Raw genomic sequence first — 16873 nt, 5'->3', positions numbered from 1 at the left:
AAGTGGAAGTGTCGAAATTACATGCCATAGCTAAAACAGATATTTCCAGCAGTGCCAAGATGTTTGACTAGGTAAGATGCTAATCATTCTACTTGCTGGTGGAGTGGTGAGGAGAGTGGGGCAAGAGAAGAATGGAAGCTGGGATAGAGTGAGGGTGTGGCACCAACCTTGGAATACCGCATCATTGGCAGGGAAGCCCTGAGATAGAAGAGCAATCCAGTGAGAAAAGGCTACACATGATGAGAGGCATTTAACCTTTCCTTGATCTTCCTCACCCTCCAACTGGGTGGTATATATCAGAATCCAGTGAGATTTCTTTAAATGCAGATGCCTAGGTCCCCAGCCAGGCTTATTGAATGGGCAAATAGAAGCAGTCTCCACCAAAGAGGAGATAGTTGAGTTCAGACTCTATTTCAAATTATGCAGCACACAGTATACCCTCTCATAAAGAAGACCTAGCTTCTTAGAGGAAGCTACTGAATGGCTTAGTCTGTTTTGTCCTTGTCCTTGAATGTCTGCATCAGAATGAGAAGAGTGGTCTATTAGTATCCTAGGGCTGCCATAAACCATGAACTAGGTAGCTTAAAACAACAGAAATTAGTTCTCTCACAGGTCTAGGGGCTGGAAGTCTGAAATCAAGGTGTTGGCAGGGCTGCACTCTCTCCTATGGCTCTAAAAGGAGGGTCCTTCTTGCAGCTTCTGGTGGCTCCTAGCATTACTTGGCTTGTGGACACATCACTTAAATCCCTGCCTCTGTCTTCACATGGCCTTATCCCCAATATCTCTGTGTCTCAAATCTCCACTTCCTCTCTCTTAAAAGCACAGGGAGCTCAGCTTGGTGCTCTGTGATGAGGTGGAATGAGGTGCTCTGTGATGCTCTAGATGGGTGTGATGGGGGGGTGGGAGGGAGGTGCAAGAGGAAGGGGATATATGTATACATATAGCTGATTCATTTTGTTGTACATCAGAAACTAACACAACATTGTAAAGCAATTATCCTTCAATAAAAAAATAAAAGCAAAAAAAAAAAAAAGGACATCAGCAGTCACTGGAGTTAGGGTTCACTCTGGTAATCCAGGATAATTCATCTCAAGATCATTACCTTAATTGTATCTGAAATGACCCTTATTCCAAATGAGTTCCCATTCTAATGTTTTAGATGGTTGTATCTTTTGGGGGACATCATTCACCCCACTACAAGTGGTGACTGCTATTTAGTACCAGAGAGGCAGCTTATGGTAGGCATCCTGAGACTGAGGTAGGGAGGAATAAGTGAAAAGAGACAGTAAATATGTCTTAATATGCATGAGTATGTTAACACCAGTAAATGAGGATGTAATGGTTAACTTAACTCTAGATAAAGGCACCCTGATAGGAGGCCTGGCACGTGAAACTATTGGCTAAAACTCTTGCTTTGAACAGAAAGGCCAAAAAGGTGAATAGTCTTCCAAACAGTAAAAATTTCCTGATGGGTAGATGCTATTGTAGAGCACCATCCTAAGGTAACTTCAGGGGTTACCTTAGGGGAAGAAACTCTTTTGCCATTATTATGTCTCTGTTTCTGTGATCCCATCTATCAGCTCAGTTGGAGAGAAAGAGGAGATAGGGTGGAAGTCTCTCTGCTCACTTTGATATTTCTGTGGTTTTGGTCTTCAAGTATTGTAAAGCCCCTAAACAGTTTCCATTTACAAAGCCTACAACCCTGACTGATGAGTATGAGTTTCCAGTTGGGACATCTTTGAATTATGAATGCTTCCTTGGGTATTTTGAAAATATGTTCTCTATCACCTGCTTAAAAAACTTGGTCTTGTCAAGTGCCAAGATATTTAGAGATATGAGTAACCCCTTCCTGGGAGCCAATTCATGTATATCAAAGAATCTGTGAGATCTGATTTAATTTGTTCAAATTTTGAAGGTGAGACATCTAAGTTTGCCCAAGGTATTTAAATGGAGGGTGGACTTGTAAGTCATCCCTTCTTATTGCCTTGCATTTCTACACCTTGACTAGATATTCATTTCATAGGAATGGCTCTCACAAGAGGAATTGGAGGAAAATTTTCCATTCACTGGGGGTACCCTTTGTGGCTAAAACCATGAAATGAGTAAAACAGGGGCACAAGAAAATTATGTGGGTCACAGTGAATTGCGCTTGGCTAACTAAGATAGGAGGAAAATCCCAAATTTAAGGCCTTTAATTTAGGCTGATGGGATGGTAAACCACAAATGACCTTTATTGGGTGATTTGATGGGATTATTTAACCACAAATGACCTTTATTGGGTGATGCTCATTGGTCTTTTTAAAAGCAGGTGCCCTATAGCTACTTGTATGGTGAGTTTTCTCAAAGTGGTCAATTCTGTAGAACAATCAGAAGTATACAGGCTGTTCAGTATGCTACACTCCAGTCTGAATTTAAAAACAAATGTAAATTGAACTGTACACCTCATCCCGAATTCTGCTCCTTTTCTGTAGGAAAATCATGTGGAAAACCTCCAGAACCCTTCAATGGTATGGTGCATATAAACACAGATAGCCGGTTTGGATCAACAGTTAATTATTCATGTAATAAAGGGTGAGTTGGGAGCACTATCTTTGGAATGTGAGTTGCAGAACAGCAATGCCAACCTTCCACGCAGTCAAAAATATGCAAACCAGACTACTGACGTACGTACTTCAAAAAGTAAGCAATAGAACTTCTGGGTAGAGATGGTAGCTTGAACAACATAGGCATGTGACCAAGGAATCTAAAAAAAGAAGGTGCAATGTGTACCAGTATTAAAACTAGGAGAGGGCACCATGCTTCTGCTGAAGGTAGTATATGAAAAAGATATTCACTGGATAAAAAGGACCAGCTTGTCAAATAAATAAAAGGAAAAATGCTGGTTGAACCATGCAAACATCCTTAACAGGTTAGTGGGTGCATAGCTGATTAGAGGACCCTGGGGCAGGGTTTGGTAGGATAAATATTAAAGGTAACAGCAGCTCTGGGAAATGTAAGTGTTAAAGTGCACACAGAGTGGGGACCTTAAGGGAGTTCTTGCGCTTGACTTTTCCCTGGAATGGGGAAACATCCTAGAAGCCATTGCCTCAACTTAGAGGGAGCAATTAAAGAATGTTTACTAATTTTCATTTGGCACAATGAGGGAAAAAAGATATCTATATTAAATCTTCCTGCAAAAACTGTCCCTAGTCATCAGCCCCATGCTATTCTGCCCAGACTATTATACCTATGATCCAGCAAGTTTAAACTAGGGTAAATCAATATTCACCCCTTCTCACTTTGTCTGAGCTTGGGAGACTTAAAAACTTCCATACAATCTCATCACCAGTCCCTTCTCAACTCCCCTCAGGAATAAGCCTAAAGCTCTCTCTGTAGTGATCAAGCCAAAACATCATTAAATATAAGGTAAGATACAGCAATTGAAAATAAAAAGACCAATTTGAGAAATCAGAGAAAATATTCCTCTCTAAATCAGAGTATTCCAATAAACATGGGAATAAGCTACAAAATAGGATATTAGAAATCTCTCATGTGTGTTTATAACATAGAATCTATGAAAGGCATTTATAAGATTTAATGATCTGATATTAGGAAAATTTACCTATGGATAAAACACACAGGAATCTAAAAAGCAACAATAATCAGGAGATTGAATCCAGGAAAAAAACAAAGAGATCATTAGAAAATAAGATTAAATTCTCCACAATTAATCCAGGACAAAACTGAAAATTATACACATATTCACTCACACACAATCTAGATATGAAAAAAACAAAAGAAAGCAGAAAAAAGTGAAGCATTAATTAGCACATGATGGAAGATAGTTTCTCAGACCAGAATAAAAAAGACTAGATTGTTTGAATCTTTAAGGCTTACTAAACAAATGCAAGGTTAATGGTAAGAGGCACTGGCCCTACATGAAGGAAATTTATGAAATTCAGATACTGAATAAAAATACTGCAACTATCGAGAGATAAAATAAACAGAAAAAGAAGAACTTCATATTGGCATCAAAAGTCTCTTCCACACACTAAATTGCAGAAATTAGTGTTTGAGAGAAAATATTATGCCATAAAATATCTGTGCTCAGCCAAGCTATCATTTATCTCCAAGGCACAGATATATAGTCTTACATGAGTAAGAACCCAAAACATATGCCAATTAGATATGCTTCCTGAAAAAAGAATAATTCTCACAAAAATATGAGTAAATTTTTAAAAGAAGAAATCAAAGAAATAGTAGTGAGTCACAAAACTATTTAAACAGAGTTAAAATTGTTATTTTTAATATGGTTGTGAAACTAAATATAATGGCAGAACTAATTCTTAAAAGAGAACTCATGTATGAAAGGAAGTATAGTAAACTTGATATAAAATAATAGATTTTTATCACAACAACTAGGAAGTTGGTGATGCAGTAAAATAAATATATATATATGCTTAACTTATAATACATACGGATAAGTACATATTCTTGACATGATAAATAAAGAAGATATTATTCCATACTAGTATAAAATCAAAATATATAAATTCAAAATCGCAATGGCAATCAAAAAAGCACAACCACTTGGTCCATATGACAAAAGAGGGGTAAGAAAAGGAAGAACTAGAAAGCTTTCTCTCTCTCTTGCTGGAAACAGCATCAGCAGAGCAAGAATGGAGCTGGTTTTATACAGTACTGAGTTCCAACCCTGGGAATTGTTAAATAAATAAAAGGAAAGAACACTATAAGCAAGATAAAATGTGTAAGTTATTACAGTACCTGTGAATGGCTTAAATTCCCCTTTTGAAGAACAATGCCTTCTAAATATAGTCAATAAAAACTTCAAACTACATGATAATTAAAAGACATTTCTAAAATAAAATAATAGAAAAATTCCATTTATAATTGTATCAAACAATAAAATCCTTAGACATAAATTTAACCAAGGAGACATAAGACTTATACACTGAATACTATAAAACATTGCTGAAAGAAATTAAAGAAGACTTAATAAATGGAAATACATTCATATTCTTGGATTGGAAGACTTAGTATTGGTAAGATGAAAATACTGCCCAAAGTGATATACAGATTCAATGCAATACCTACAAAAATTCCAACAGTATTTTTTGCAGAAATGGAAAACCATCCTAAATTTTGTATGGAATTTCAAGGGACCCAGAAAACCCAAACAGTCTTGAAAAGAACAAAGTTGGTTGACTCACACTTTTTATTTCAACACTTACTACAAAGCTATAGTCATTAAAATAGTATGTTACTGACATAAAGTTAGACACACAGACCAATGGAGTAAGTGATAGCCCAGAAATAAAGCTGCATATTTATGGTCAATTGATTTTCAGCAAGAGTGCAAGGACCACTCACTGCAGAAAGAACTCTCTCTTCAACAATGGTCCTGGGAAAATTGGATATTCACATGCAAAACAATGAAGCCACCTTACACCATATACAAAACTAAATCAAAATGGATCAAAGACTTGAAGTTAAAAGTTAAAATTATAAAATTCTTAGAGGAAAATATAGGGACAAATCTTCATGACCGTGAATTTGGCAATAGTTTCTTAAATATGACACCAAAAGTACAGGCAACAAAAGCAGACATAGACAAATTGGGTTTCATTAAAATTAAGAACATTTTTGCATCAAGACACTATCAAGTTCATTCAGTTTACTATAACAAAATATCACAGGCTAGGTAGTTTATAAACAACAGAACTTTATTTCTCACCATTCCAGGAACTGGAAGTCTGAGGTCAGGGTGTTGGCAGGGTCAACAAAGGTCCTCTTCTAGGTGTATGCTTCTCGTGTGTCCTCACATGGTGGAGGGGTTAGGAAGCTCTGTGGGGTCTCTTTTATAAGAGCATTACTCCCACCCATGAGGACTTCACCTTTATGACATACCTCCTAAAGGCCCTACTTATTAATGCCATCACTTTTGGAGGTTAGGATTTCAACATATGAATTTTGGGGAGACATAAACATTCAGACCATAGCATACACTATCAAGAGAGTGAAAAGACAACTCATAGAATGAGAAAAAATATTTGCAAATCATATATCTGACAAAATTAAATATACAGAATATATAAAGAACGCTACAACTCCACAAGAAAAAGACTGCCTAATTTAAAATGGGCCAAGGACTTGAGTAAGACATTTCTCCAAAGGAGGTATACAAATGGCCAATAAACACATAAAAAATGCTAAACATTATTAATCATTATATAAATGCAAATTAAACCCATTCATACCTCTTAATATGACTTTAATAGTAATTATTAATAAACAGAAAATAAAAAGTGTTGGTGAGAATGTGTAGAAATTGGAATCCTTGTACATTGCTGGTGAGAATGTAAAATGATGCAGCCACTATAGAAATTGTTAGGTATCTACACATGAACTATTTTGCAGCAATCAAAAAGACTTAATTAGATCCTATATTCAGTGATCTGGATGGATGATCATGATGTGATATGGACTGAGAAAACAATTTGTAAAGTTTGTTTTCAACTTGGAAAAATAATGACAAATTTTGAAGAGATACTCTATATGCATATATATGTTTGAATGTGCTTGGAGAAAGTAGGGTTATCTGAAATACATGGTATTCTAAGCAAAATCATATGTTGTAATTTTCTGTTGTTAAGTTACTGAAAAGAAATAAATTAAACTTAAATAAACAAATAGCCAAGGAGCAGATGTTAACCTGGATGAATAAAATGTAGATTGCTTTGACAAAGGGATGGCAAACTTTTTCTGTCAAGACCCAGATAGTAAATACTTTCAGCTTTGTGGGCCATATAATCTCTGTTATAACTACTCACCTCTGCAGTTGCAGTAGGATAGTAGCCCTAGACAGTGAATGAATGAATGTGTGATACAGCATACATGGGGCCTGCAGAACTCAGTTTGCCAACCTATGGTTAGATGAAAGAGCATTATTTTTCCTCAGTTTCTTTTATTATTCCAAGCCAAGGAGGTTCTAAAAAGAAGTAAAAAGATAAATTGATAAAATAATAATAATAGTTGAAAACATCAGATTGGGTAAGCAAAGGTACAAAAAATAAGACATTGATGGATGAGGCTGCTTTGGTACATGTGTGTTGAATTTTGTACCTTACAGAGAATGTAAGCTCTTTCTAGGAACCATTTATAAGAGTTGATAGCATATCACTCCACAGGGTGTACCTCAATAGATTTGAACATAGGAGAAACTAAAACAGCTACATACTCTTATTATAATAAAAATAACACTAGGAATTAATGACAAAAGAATAAATAAAAGTTCAAGTTTTGGATCCTAGTCAAAGAGAAAATTAAAACAGACATTACAGATTACATATCAAATAACAATAAGGAATGATTATTGAGTGCATGAGCCCTGAGAACTCTTCTAGTGCTTTACATGAATTAACTTAATCTTGAAAATGACTCTGAAATGAATATTACACATAGCCCCATTTTACAGAAGAGAGAAACTAAGACAGAAGGATGAACCAATTTACCAAAACTCACAGGACAGAAGTTGAGGTTAGAATTTGAATATTGCCAGTCTGCCTCAACAGCCCGTATTGGTAAACCTTACATTATTCAGCCTGTTCATTATGAATGCTGCTGCAAATATTACTCATGAAAATTTCTGGGATGCTGATGCCAAAACTGTCCTTAGAGAAATAGTCAATACTTTTGTTATCTGACAAAAAGTTTTCAAATAAATGAACAAAACATTTTACCTAAGAATTTTTAAATGACTAGAACATGAACATATAAAAGAAGCTGGACTAAGAAATTAATAAAGAAAGGAAATTTAAAAAAAGGAAAAAAGGGAACGATAAGTAAAAAATCTCAGAGTAGTTTCTTAAAGTGGCCAATTAAACAAACGGAATTTGGCCAATTGTAATTTCACAAAATAACAAATCTGCAAATACACGTGAATGAGAAAGGAGATATCGTAGATATTGAAGGGATTCAATCAATACTAAATAAAAATAGTATATCCTCTCTATCCTAATGAAATTGAAAACATCCATGAAATGTGCCATTTTGTAGGAAAAATACAATTTCCAGGATGTACTTAAAAATACATAAATCAGCTGATAAACCTGTATCTACTTGAGTCTCTGTTGTCAGTCTTTTTGGATATATAGCTAGGATTGGAATTGCTAGACCATATGTTAATTATATATTAACTTTTTGAGGAATAGCCAAACTGTTTTCTACAGTGGCTGCACCATTTTACATTCCCACCAACAATTACAAGCATTCCATTTTATCCACATCTTCACCAATGCTTTCATTTTCCATTTTTAAAAAGTTATTATTAAAAAAAGCTCAAAAAAGTTATTATTATAGCCATCCTGGAAGGTCTGAAGTGGGTTTGACTTGGATTTCCCTAATGACTAATAATGGTTAGTATCTTTTCATGTGTATATCTTTTGTACATTTGTATATCTTCTTTAGAAAAATGTCCATTCAAGTTCTTTGCCCATTTTTCAATTGGGTTGTTTGTCTTTTTGTTGTTGTGTTACAGGAGTTCTTTATATATTCTGTATATTAAACACTTCTCAGATAAATGATTTCCAAATATTTTCTTTTATCCTGTGGATTATCTTTTCACTCTCTTGATAGTGTCTTTGATGTTGACTGGGGCTGCAGTCATCTGAAGGACTGATGGGGCTGAGAAATCTGAGACTGTTTGGAGGGGTTTGGAGGGGTTTGGAGGGCAGATGGGAATCTGTACTTAACAAATGTAAAATTGGTGCTTGTGTCCAATTTAACCAGCTCTTCCTTCTAAAGGTAGCTAAGTCCAGTTGACATCTGGGTTACACATATATTTTTAGATAAAAAGGCTAGAAGGATTCATAGCAAAATATTAGCTACTATGAGTGGTGCTATCTTGGATGGTGATATTTTTGATCTTTGGGTTATTCACAACTTCCAAATATGTCTACAATGAATGTATGTTAACTTTTATAAGCCAAAAAAATTCAATTTTAAATTCTTTTTTTAAAAAAAAAAAAAAGAGGACTGCTGAAAATCATATCTGTGAGCTACTTTTAGTAATTTGCAGCCTACTGAATGTCTCCATAGATTCCCTCCACAGCTAAATAGTTCAAAGTACATGAACAAATAGGAAAAGATAAAGATGACATCATCCTAGCCCTTGATTCTCCCATCCCTGACCTTACTTAATGGGCTCTCCAATGCCTCAGCATGCTTCTCCACAGTATGTATGATGCTTATAGGGAAAGGACTCTCATGGCTCTTGAACAACAATTTAGAGTTGTTCTATACAGAAAACTATACAGATTTCTAATGCTCAGGGGAACTGAGTGGGCTCCAGTAAAAGAAATTCACAGAGATGGGAAATCCATCCAGGAAAAAAATTACAACATAATCACTACTGCAGCATACTAGTGTCTTACAATATGTTCAAAAATATTCACTGCTTTTTACAGTCATACAGAGGCTGGAACCTGCTTCACATTTTTACTCCAAACCTCTAGTTTAGTCATAGTGAGTACATTAAGAGCAGCCTTTATAAGGTCAAAAGTCAGAGGATACCCGTGACCCTCTGCTCCTAAGGCAACATTTAAATGTATGATAGGAGACAGGCGGAAGGAAACACACACGTAGTACAGGGATGATTATCCTCTTTCCTTACTAAAGTGGTTCTCAAAATGTTTGTTTGCAGACATTTTGAAGATTAAATATTTGTTGGCACACTTAAAAGATTTTAGAACACAGCTCATAAAAAACAAGGTAACAATAAGTAAAATTTAATCACTACCTAAATATAAAAGTGACTTACTGTGTCTACCAAAATATTCACTGTCATTGCTCTACCAACGTGGTTCCCACCATCTTTTTGTTACTGTTTTGGGAAGAGCTGGTATACCAGTTAAGATTAGATTAAGTTATAAAAGACAGAAAAAACACAAAATAACAGGAGCTTGAACAAGATAGCAGTTTACTTATCTCTCATGTTAAGAACGATGGCGGCCCAGGGCTCATACAGTGGCTCCAAGATCCACAGAAACCTGGGATCCTTCCATTAGAGAGTCCATCTCAACTCATGGTCCAAACTTCATTTAGCAAAGAGCAAGAATGGAGGAAGGGAACACTTATCCCTGTGAAGACACTTTCCAGACACTCCATTTACATCCCTCTAGCCAGAACATAGTCACACGGCTGTAAGGGAAGCTGAGAAATGAAGCCGTTATTGAAAGTGGCCAATGGTCCAGTTAAAAATACAGGGTCATGTTACTAATGAAGAAAAGAAAAGTGGATACTGGAGATTCCAGTAGTCTCTGCTACAAATGGGTACTGCCCTGATCACATGTCCTAGGTAATCAAAAGACAGATTTCTTAACTGTTGCAGTAACTACCTCACTGTTATGTGACTTTGCATTACACCCATCACCTTTTACTTTATTAAGTTTAGCCCTGCTGTACATTGGAACATATGAATAGCTTGGCTGAGTATCTTTTGTGACATTTCTCACAGTAACAACATAGAGATGTAATAAATAAAAAATAAATGATGAAGTTTCAAATTTTGTGACCTACTTTGAATGATTTTATGACACAGTGGGTGAGTACCCCTGCTTTCTACATTTCAAAGGTAAAATGGTTAGCTGTTTCCTCTGACTCTCATTTACTAAGTCTTCAGGGTAAAGCCTTCATTCTTTCCTTCACTCAATAGATATTTTTGAGCACCACATGCTTGAAAGTCTCTAGGCTAGGTGCTGAAGAGTGTATATATTTCAGTAAGACATCTTCCCTCCTAATCAAGCACTTATAATTTCTTATCTGAAAGTACAAATGGATAAAATAATTCTGAGGTACCTTTAAGCCAAGTACAGAAGTATCCCATGAATAATAACGGGAATATTGCAATGAGTTGTGAGGGGACTAGGAATGGAGATGGATTAAAAAGGTAAGAATTTTAGCTTGCCCTGAAGAATAAAGACTAATTTGTAGGTGGAGATGCAGTTTCTTTCTTGACGTCTCTCATGTTTTAATCTGTCCTGTAATTTGTAACATCCTCCTGCTATTGTTTTCTCATGGTGATTTAAGTGGGAAATCTGTGTAGAGTCTAATCATTTTTCATTCTTTGCTTCTAGGTATCGACTCATTGGTTCCCCTTCTGCTACTTGTCTCCTCTCAGGCACTAATGTCACTTGGGATAAGAAGGCACCTATTTGTGAGAGTGAGTTGAATTATTTTTTCCCATAATTCCCTCCATTTTATCCTTATTTATCCCTGGAATTATGAAGAAGGAATTGAATCCTTCTTGCACAGAGTTGTCTCTCAGTTGTGTGAAACTTGGAGTCATGTGCTGCATGGTCCTCCTGGTTTTTCTTTATTTTAGGAGGTAATTTATCTGAAACTGTGGACTTAAACTCAGGTAAAATTGCCCCACTTTCCTACTTTGATAATAAACTCTCAGTATAATGATCATTCTCCTTAGTGACTAAACTTAAAAGATGCTAAAGAAAATTAATTTTGTCTCTACAACCTCTTAATATCACATTATAAGCCCAGGAAGTAGATTACTCCCTTCCTTATCATTCTTACTCTGAAGCATAAAAGATCTTACAATCCTTAGCAATTTTCCCAAGCCTCGGGTTATTCTGCTCTTTATTCTTCCCTCAAATTCTTCCAAGCTCATGCCCTAGTTGTATTTGTTCTTGATTAGTTGGCCATTCATCTTTTCAATGGAATATTGTAAAGTGAATCTCCAAAATGTTGAGGAAGATAGAAGAATGATTACAAATTGGTAAAGTATTAAGGCTGTGAAGAAATCAGTATCACATGCAGAATTGATGGCAGTAAAAGTGGGCACAAACTTCTGGAAGGCTAATGAACAATATATACTAAAGCCTTAAATGCAAATACCCTTTGACCTAGCGATTCCATTTCCCAGAATTTATCCCAAGATAATAATCATCATGGACTTTTCCCGTGATTTTCATCCAAAGACACGCAATGCAACAATATTTATGGTAGTGGAAAATGTTAGAAATCATGGTTTGTAAATAGCTGATGGAAGACATAAGGCCTATTAAAAATGGTTATGATAAGTTTTTAAGAAAGGTAAAAATTATACCATGAAGAATTAGAGATTGAGATGCCACATCCAAGTGACAATAGATAGTATATTTATATATCTACATCCTAGAATATTATTCAGCCACCAAATATACCATAGAAAATATAACCATAGACACACATGCACGTGACACACATATCTGAAACAATATACATTAAATTATTAAGAATATTTATTTTTGGACCTTATCATTTTTTGTTTGTCCACATTTTATAAATTTCCTACAATGAATATGTTCAATATATTCACAGGTATTCCTCCAAAAAATACTGTCCTTTTCCCATTGGGTTATTTTCCCTCCGGAAAATAACATTGGCTTTTAGATATCCAAAGACATAAATGAGAAACTATAAAAGGTACCTTCTTTACTTGCCAAAAAATATTAAATTCTCTGAAAAAAATTCAAATTAGCAAGGTATTATCATTTACTATATACAATCTTCAAGGTCTGGCACCTTTTGTAGGAGGTTATCTTTAATGAAAAATGTTTCCACTTCTACTATATTTATAGGTCAATAAACATTTAACTGAGTCAATATTGGTCATGTGTGTACATGTGAACGTATGAATAGTCAATTATACCAGTATGTTTTAAATTACTATGTTGTGATAGAACATAGTAGTCATTTAGCATTTTATTACCCCAAATCTGTGATTATTTCCTCATGTCTTATCTTTTATATTTTCTTTTCAACCTTTTTTTTGAAATATATTAGACATATAGCTTTATGTAAATTTAAGATGTACATTCATATATTGTAATATGATTGTCATCATAGGAATAATTATCACCTCCATCACATTACATAATTATTCTTTATTTTTAGTAGTTGGAATAATTAGTTTCTAGTCTCTCAGCAAGTTTTATGATTATAGTATAATGTCGTTGTGTATATTCATTGATCTGTGCATCTCTAGGGCATACTTTCTACTTGTTGTAAGTTTATACTCTTAGACAGCATCCATCCTGTCCTCCTATCCCCTGGTAATCACCATTTTATTCTGTTTTTAAAACTTGGCTTTTTTACATTCCACATATAAGTGGTATCATACAGTTCTTGTCTTCCTCTGTCTGACTTATCTCATTTAGCATAACGTGCTAAAATTCCATCCATGTTGTCACAAATCTCACTTAGCATAATGTGCTAAAAGTCCATCCATGTTGTCACAAATGGTAGGATGTCCATCTTTCAATATTTCATTGTATATGTACCACATTTTCTTTATCCATTCATCTATTGATGGACACTTAGGTTGTTTCCATATCTTTGCTATTGTAACTAATGCCATCATGAACATGGGAGTGCATACACCTTCTTGAGTTAGTGTTTTTATTTTCTTTGGATAAATACTCAGAGGTGGAATTCCTGGATCTATTTTAAGATTTTTTAGGAACCTCCATATGTTTTCCATAGTGGCCACACCAATTTACATTCCTACCACATTTGCGCAAGTGTTCCCTTTTCTCCACATCCTCATCACCACTAGTCATCTCTTGTCTTCTTGATGACAGCCATTCTAACAGATGTGAGGTGATACCCCATTGTGGTTTTAATCTGCATTTCCCTGATGATTAGTGATGTTGACCATCTTTTTATGTACCTGTTGACCATTTGTATGTTTTCTTTTGAAAATTGTTTAGTTGTGCCCATTTTTCAATCAGATTTTTTGTTTTTTGTTATTAAGTTGTATGAGTTCTTTATATATTAAACCCCTTATCCAATACATGGTTTGCAAAAATTTCCCCCCATTCTGTAGGTTTCCTTTTAATTTTGCTAATTGTTTCTTTTGCTGCACAAAAGCTTTTAAGTTTTAAGTTTGATGATTTTTCCTTTTGTTGTTTGTGCTTTTATTGGTGTCGTATTGAAAAGGTCATCGCCATGACTAATGTTAAGAGCCTCTTCCCTACACTTTCTTCTAAGAGTCTTATAATATCAGGTCTTATATTTAAATCTTTGATCCACTTCAAGATACTTTTTGTGAGTGATATAATATAGGGATCCAATTTCATTGCTCTGCATGTGTTCATCCAGTTTTCCCAGCACCAATTGTTGAAGAGACTATCCTTTTCCCATTGGGTGCTCTTGCCTCCCTTATCAAATATTCATTGACTGTATAAGCAGGGGATTAATTCCGGGCTCTCTATTCTGTTCCATTGATCTATGTGTTTATTTTTGTACTAGTACTGTACTGTTTTTTATTATTGTAGTTTTGTAGTGTAGTTTGAAATCAGGAATTGTAATACCTCCAGTTTTGTTCTTTTTCATCAGTACTGCTTTGGCTCTTCAAAGTCTTCTGTGGTTCCATATACACTTTAAGATTTTTTTTCTATTTCTGTGAAGAGTGCCATTGGTATTTTGATGTGGATTGCATTAAATCTATATATGGGTTTGAATAATATAGACATTTTAACAATATTAATTCTTTTGACCCATGAACATGGGGTATCTTTCCATTAGTTTGCATCTTGTTCTATTTGTTTCAGCAAAGTCTTGTGAGTTTTGTTGTGCAGATCTTTCAGTTCCTTGGTTAAATTTGTTCCTAAGTATTTTATTCTTTTTCATGCTATTGTGAATGGAAAAGTTTTCTTTATTCTTATTCAAATGTTTCATCCTTTGTGTATAAAAATGCAACTGATTTATCTATATTGATTTTGTATCTTGCAACTTTACTGAAATAATTGATTAGTTCCAACAGTGTTTGGGTTGAGCATTTCAGATTTTCTATATACAGAATCATATCATCTGAAAGTAACAACAGTTTTACTTCTTCCTTCTTGATTTGGATGCCTTTTATTTCCCTATCTTGCATATTCACTCTAGCTAGGACTTCCAGTATTATACTGAATAAGAGTTTTAAGAGTGGGCATCCTTGTATTGTTCCTGATCTTAGAGGAAAAGCTTCCAAGTTTTTCTCCATTTTGTATAATGTTAGCTGTGGATTTGTTATGGCTGGCCTTTCTTATATTAAGATATATTCCTCTATACCCAATCTGCCAAGACTTTTTATCATGGAAGAATGTCATTTTGTCAAATGCTTTTTCTGCATGTATTGACATGATCATATGAGTTTTTATCTTTAATTTTATTAATGTGATGTATTACATTTATTGATTTGGGTATGTTGAACCATCCTTGCATCTCCCAGGGGTAAATCCCGCTTGGTTGTGGTGTATAATCCTTTTTATGTGTTCTTGAATTTGTTTTGCTAATTTTTTGTTGAGAATTTTTGGACTTATATTTATCAGAGATATTGGTCTATAGTTTTCTTTTCTTGTGTTGTCCCTGTCTGGCTTTGTTACCAAAGTAATCTAATGCTGGTCTCATAGAATGAATTTGGAAGTATTCCCACCTCTGTAATTTTTTGGAAGAATTTGAGGAAAATTGGTATTAATTATTCTTTAAATTTTGGTAGAATTCACCAGTGAATCCATCTGGCCCTACAGTTTTCTATGTTGGGAGGTTTTCGATTACTGATCCAAACTTTGCTCATTATTGGTCTGTGCAGATTTTCTGTTTCTTCCTGATTCAGTCTTGGTAGGCTTTGTGTTTCTAGAAATTTATCAATTTTTTCTAGGTTATCTAATTTTTTGGCATATAATTTTTCATAAAAGTCTCTTATAGTCCTATGTATTTCTGTAGTATCAGTTGTAATATCTTCTTTTTAATTTTTAATTTTATCTATTTGAGTTTTCTTTTTTCATACTTAGCCTGGCTAAAGGTTTGCCAATTTTGTTTATCTTTTTGTAGAGCCAGGCTTTAGTTTCATTGATCCTTTCTATTGTTTATCTGGTGTCTATTTCATTTACTTCTTCAGAGATCTTTATTATGTCCTTCTTTCTGCTAACTCTGGGCTTAATTTGTTCTTCTTTTTTTTAATTCTTCAAGGTGTAAAGTTAAGTTGACTGTTTGAGATCTTTCTAATTTCTTAGGATATGCGTTTATCACTATAAATGTTCCTCTCAGAATTGCTTTGCTGCATTCCATAAATTTTGATTTGTCTTATTTCCATTTTCATTTGTTTTGAGATAATTTTCTAATTCCCTTTTGATTTCTTCTTTAACCCATTGGTTGTTCAGAAGTGTATTTTTTAGTTTCCAATTATTTGTAGATTTTCCAGCTTTCCTCTTGTTGTTGATTTCTAGTTTTATACAATTGTGGTCAGAAAAGATAATTGGTGTCATTTCAATCTCCTTAAATTTGCTAAGATTTGTTTTGTGCTTTCTCATATGATCTATCCTGGAAAATGTCCCATGTGCACTCGAGAACAATGTTTATTCTGCTGCTGTTGGATGGAATGTTTTATAAATGTATGTTAAGTCCATTTGTTCTAGAGTATGGTTCAATTCCAATGTTTCCTTGTTGATTTTCTGGATGATCTATCCATTGCTGAGAGTAGGTATTGAAGTCTCATACTATGATTGTATTGTTGTCTATTTCTCCCTTTAGATCTCTTAGCATTTGCCTAATATATTTCAGTGCTCTGATGTTGGGTACATATGTATTCATGATTGTTATATATTCTTGATGTTCTGACATTTTTATCATTATATAATAACCTTCTTTGTCTCTTGTTTTTCTCTTTCTGACTTACTTCACTCTGTATGACAGACTATAGGTCCATCCACCTCACTACAAATAACTCAATTTTATTTCTTTTTATGACTGAGTAATACTCCATTGTATATGTGTGCCACATCATCTTTATCCATTCATCTGTCGATGGACACTTAGGTTGCTTCCATGTCCTGGC

General features: G+C 34.6%; 1 protein-coding gene across 1 annotated transcript in view; it reads left to right on the top strand.

Annotated features, from left to right (window-relative positions):
* The window catches only part of CR1 (complement C3b/C4b receptor 1 (Knops blood group)), a 189414-nt gene that overhangs the window by 125710 nt on the left and 46831 nt on the right, over positions 1 to 16873 (top strand). The window contains 3 exon segments of the mRNA XM_057528241.1: positions 1659 to 1838; positions 2472 to 2571; positions 11133 to 11218. Of these exon segments, the coding sequence (XP_057384224.1) occupies positions 1659 to 1838; positions 2472 to 2571; positions 11133 to 11218 (366 nt within the window).

The sequence above is a fragment of the Balaenoptera acutorostrata genome, chromosome 1 (genome assembly GCF_949987535.1).
Source record: "Balaenoptera acutorostrata chromosome 1, mBalAcu1.1, whole genome shotgun sequence".
In the NCBI taxonomy this organism is placed as follows: Eukaryota; Metazoa; Chordata; class Mammalia; order Artiodactyla; family Balaenopteridae; genus Balaenoptera; species Balaenoptera acutorostrata.
The sequence above is the reverse complement of the archived record's forward strand: the minus strand, read 5'-3'. Positions and strand labels throughout refer to the sequence as shown.